At 31.7% G+C, this 4,506-nt stretch overlaps 1 protein-coding gene across 1 annotated transcript; it reads right to left on the reverse strand.

The window, feature by feature from the left end:
• Window positions 1-1,425: 1,425 nt before the first annotated feature.
• LOC145088454 (guanylyl cyclase 1-like) lies at window positions 1,426-3,817 on the reverse strand. The gene is made up of 10 exons (XM_079026812.1): window positions 3,662-3,817; window positions 3,094-3,264; window positions 2,866-2,990; window positions 2,673-2,784; window positions 2,502-2,576; window positions 2,348-2,436; window positions 2,213-2,274; window positions 2,060-2,132; window positions 1,865-1,940; window positions 1,426-1,757 (listed from the first exon to the last, which is right to left on the reverse strand). Exons 2-10 carry the CDS (start codon window positions 3,256-3,258, stop codon window positions 1,722-1,724), a joined length of 813 nt encoding a protein of 270 aa, XP_078882938.1. The 5' UTR covers window positions 3,259-3,264; window positions 3,662-3,817; the 3' UTR covers window positions 1,426-1,721.
• Between the last annotated feature and the right edge of the window lie 689 nt (window positions 3,818-4,506).

Consider the following 4,506-nt stretch of genomic DNA (forward strand, 5'->3'; position numbering starts at 1 on the left):
AACAAGATTCATTTCTTTCACTATTGGTCCCCAATTCATACTTTGTAACACCTTTACTCCATATGGTTTCCCGACATTAAGTTTGAACCGTATTTTGGAACAAAATCGTCGGATTCTAAACCTAAATATATGTTTTGTTTTAATGTGCGAGTCCAAAAGACAAAATTTCCAATTATTGTACTCCTAATTAACATAGTAATATATGTCTATATATCTTGAGTTGAAATATGAAAGGAATAGTCAAAGTAGGAATCTAAAAAACTTTCCGATTAACGGGAAAGAATCTAAGAAGTTCATCATGTCAGAACTTGTTTTTTTACTCCACATATGTTACAAAGGCCCCAAATGCGTCTAAGAAAAAAGCTTAGGTTAGCCACTTTGGTGTTGAAAGCAACTAAATACAATACCCTTATTTTAGATTTACTTTAGGGTGACCTGATGCCTATCAAATATAAAGACTAAGCAGTCTAAGCATCCTTTGCAAAAAGCCTAAGGTATCCGATATTTTGGTTGCAAGTAACAAGATACATCTATCCCAAATATACTTACACAGGATATTACATTTAGTTACGGTTTAAGTAAAAGGCTTGGGGAATGTTTCGAAATGTACTGTATATCCTTACAATTTTAATGTTGCAAATTGTAATGTATTTGGTTATGTGTATGACTTTTTTTGTTATATGTGTTTTTATATGTATTCTTAAAATGATTGTATTGTGTTTGAAGTACGATAAGGTAAACATCAAATTCAATAACATAAACATCAAGCTAAATTCATACATCCTTTTGGACAAACTCATTTTCAACTTAAATTTGTATTCATGGTGGTATAGATATCTAATTCTTAACCAAGACATATGGACCTGCACATGTAGACTTCAATATAAGAGTTCAAAATGTGTGCCCAATGTATCCAGAATGAACGAAATCAATCCGGAATTTATCGTATTCCTACCATGTCATATTATGTAATGATTTTTCATCAAATCTAACCAACTATAATGTCACTCAGAACTAACATTAATAGTAAAACATTAACAGCCTAGAATGTGGTGTTCCGAGTCATTTTGCAAATGTGAGAAAATATTGATAATTTCTGTCAAGTATCTTGTTCATAATGGTTAATTTTGTTAAATATCATTTCCCATATTTGGTCATCAAAAGATCACCTCTAAAAGAATGATCCAACTTTAATTTAATAGTATTTTTTATATCCAATTCGTTTTAGTTAACGAAATACCTTCACTAAAAATGTGTTTCACAATTAAAACATAACATTGCAAACTTTACCATGATATACAGCCAAAATTTATGAAAAAGAATCTCGAAAGCCACTTTGTCAAGTTGAACATAACTAATACCAAATTGACCTATTTGAGACCTTTTGTTAACCTCAATGGCACCATAAATACATTAACAAGGCAATGAAGACAAACAGCCTATTATTTACAACAAATTTAAGGGATTTATCTACACTATATCAACCATATTACATGATACAGTTTTGTTGTATTCATACATCATAATACCAAATCTTCCTACAAGAATCATAATCTCAAACTCTCATCATACTTATTTTATAATGTGCAAATGAAGTTCTCTCTACATGATCAATTGCATACATCAACAATATTCAAGAAACCGAATACCAAACAACAATTGTACTCTCTACATGACAAACATGATCAGACCAATTATCCACGAAAAAATATTCATCAAATTCATGTTTTAATTGTGTCTGTATCTACCAGCGATACCTACACATTAGAATAAATCAAGATCCAAATTTAAAATTGTTTTTTCTTCTCTTTTTGATTTGATGTTTAAAGTGTGGCGTTATTTGTGTTTATACATAGTTCATTACCAGAAGGATATCTTCATCTGTGCCATATGATTTACGAGCTTTTTCCAAGCAGTTGGATGAGATCCTATCACTTTTCCTTTTTACATATTTAACAATTCATCAATATGTTATGAAAAGACAAAAATTTGCAATAAAAAAACTTAATAAAATCAAAAGGCCATTATGTATGTGTTCAAAGATAAATGATATTCATACCTAGAACTGGCTGGATCTCGGATCTCAAATTCATCATTATGAGCATCATAGCCACATATCACAACATAATGACCTATAAAAATCATCATACCTGTTAATGATTTTTTCCAGTTTTCATCTATAAATAGTGAGGGTAGAAAGGTCAATTCTCACCTGTATATGCTGCAGTGCCATTATAAAACTGTGGCGTATGAACATCCTCCTTCCAAGACTTACTACAAAATTAGAATTAAGCTTCTTGATTTAACGATACATTGTTAATTTATAAATATATTTTAAGTAGTGTACCTCAAAATGCACTGGTCAACTAAGGCAATCACAACATATTTTCCTGATAGGATTAAAAAGATGATTTCTTCTCCCTTAATTGACCTGAACTGTTAAAAAGGAGAAACTTTAAGGTTCATGAACAAAGCATCAAGATGTTCATATGTTCTTGTACCTCTATCTTTATTCCCTCTTCTACAGATCTCTGAAATAACATATCTACTCGCTTGATATCAGTAGCCAATTGCTCCTACAAAAAAAAGGGGAATTTTAGCATCTAAAAGTGTAACTAAAATATCGAATAAGTTGTGGCTCAATGAGGATTCAAACTTCAAATATCAATTACCTTGTAAAACGTCTCCACTGAAAAATCTGGATTGGCACCTAAAGTTACTGTGAAATATGAGAATCTAATGGAAAGCTTTTGCAATAAATATGCCAGATCCACTGTCCAAATACTACAAAAGTACAAACAATGATAAATTTATTCAAAGATTGATTATATTTTGGATATTTATATGTTATGAAGAAGAAGATACCTGGTTGTACAACACAGATCCTCTAAATCTTGAATATCAAAATGGTTGAGACCAAGTGTTCTCAAAACCATCAGAACACATGCAAGACCACAATCCCATGATCGTAATTGTTTTATATGTGGGACCTAAACAACATCCAGAAATATAAAGTTCCTTTTAGAGAGATGATAATGCATCTTGATATCTTGAATTCAGGAAGACAGGTTTTCAATTGATAAATGGACTTACTTCAACAAAGTGCGAGTGGCCCAATGCTGTTTTGTTGACGTTCCTATTTTTCAATGATGGTTTTGAATCGTATCGTTCAGCAAAACTCATATTGTGTACTTCTTCATGATCATCATGTCCTTCGACTTTTAGTAGCTTGTTTAAAAGGATATGTAGAGGCCACATTTATACCTAACACAAGAGATTGTTTCGGTAATAAGGTGACAAATATGTAGAGCATGACAGTTGCAGATGCTTAATTATCTGATTCTGATTCAATCTCAAGTAATCGCATGTTTATGATTTAAACAGACAGACACAAAAGGAACAAATCAAATATTTGAAACTAAAAGAAACCTAAAATTGCCCAAACAAGATGAACAGCCTTTAAACTATAAGGTCGAATTCACACCAACGAAGTTCAACGTTCTAGAGAACGCTTCGAACTTACAGATAACAAAGGATGAGGAACTTAATTGCCGAATTAGCATTCAAAAGGCTAGCCCGATAAACTTCTATGAAGTATAAGGATTAAGGATTAAATATGAAACGGAAATGGAAGCGAAGAGATAAGGAGATGGTCAATTACCTTTGAGGTCGAATCCGATCAGGATCTGAAAAAGCTTTGACGTTCTTCTTTGATTCACCTTTTCTTCCACCAATTTCTCCGTATGTAGGCTGAGACCCCTCTCTTTCTTCTCCTAAATTTTGGCGTCTGTTGTGAAAAATACATCGTCGAATTTGTATCTCTATTAATTAATTATTATATTATTATGCGTAACGTCGACGGCTGTCGGTTTATCGGCCACCGGATCTTCGATGGCCGATGGGCATATTGTCGGGTCATATCAGATTGTTGGTAGGCGGTCTAATAGGGCCAAATAGCTCAAAGGGCCATCCCTCCGAAGTTCAAACCAATTTTTCGTTATTGGGCTATTCGTAAGAGATTTACGGCTTTGCGTTTGACCTCAAACAAAGGGCAGAGGACGTAAAAGTCGAGAACACGATTGTCTTTCTAATACGTTTTCATATTAAACTGCATTCTTTTTAAATGTTCTTAGACTAAATTATAGAAAATGTTTATGTATATATTTTAGTGAAATTTGCATTTTGAGTATAATGGGGTGTTTGGGATTTTGCTTATTTGAAATAATTATATTAATTTATCCGATGTCAAAATAATATTTTAAAAAAAATGTTTTGGTTAGCTTATCCAATATCAAACGTAATACTTTGATAAGTTGTTTTCTAGTCTTTGACAAAATTTGTATTATACGTATAAAAATGATTAAAAAAACGTCTTATATGGATTTGTTTTTTTTTTTTAAATAAATCTCCAGAAAAAGTCATAATATTTTATCATAATTTACGAACAATATTCTAAACTAAAGCTTCTTTACGAAAAAACATAAATTACCGGTAAAAATGACGATT

The sequence above is a fragment of the Lactuca serriola genome, chromosome 2 (genome assembly GCF_051521515.1).
Source record: "Lactuca serriola cultivar US96UC23 chromosome 2, Lser_US96UC23_V15, whole genome shotgun sequence".
Lineage (NCBI taxonomy): Eukaryota > Viridiplantae > Streptophyta > Magnoliopsida > Asterales > Asteraceae > Lactuca > Lactuca serriola.

Coding starts and splice junctions, on each gene's coding strand:
- LOC145088454 (XM_079026812.1), bottom strand. CDS start 3,258: ATGTGGCCTCTACATATCCTTTTAAACAAGCTACTAAAAGTCGAAGGA. Junction 2,437..2,501: donor AAGAGGGAATAAAGATAGAG/GTACAAGAACAT, acceptor CCTTTTTAACAG/TTCAGGTCAATTAAGGGAGA. Junction 1,758..1,864: donor CAGATGAAGATATCCTTCTG/GTAATGAACTAT, acceptor TCTAATGTGTAG/GTATCGCTGGTAGATACAGA.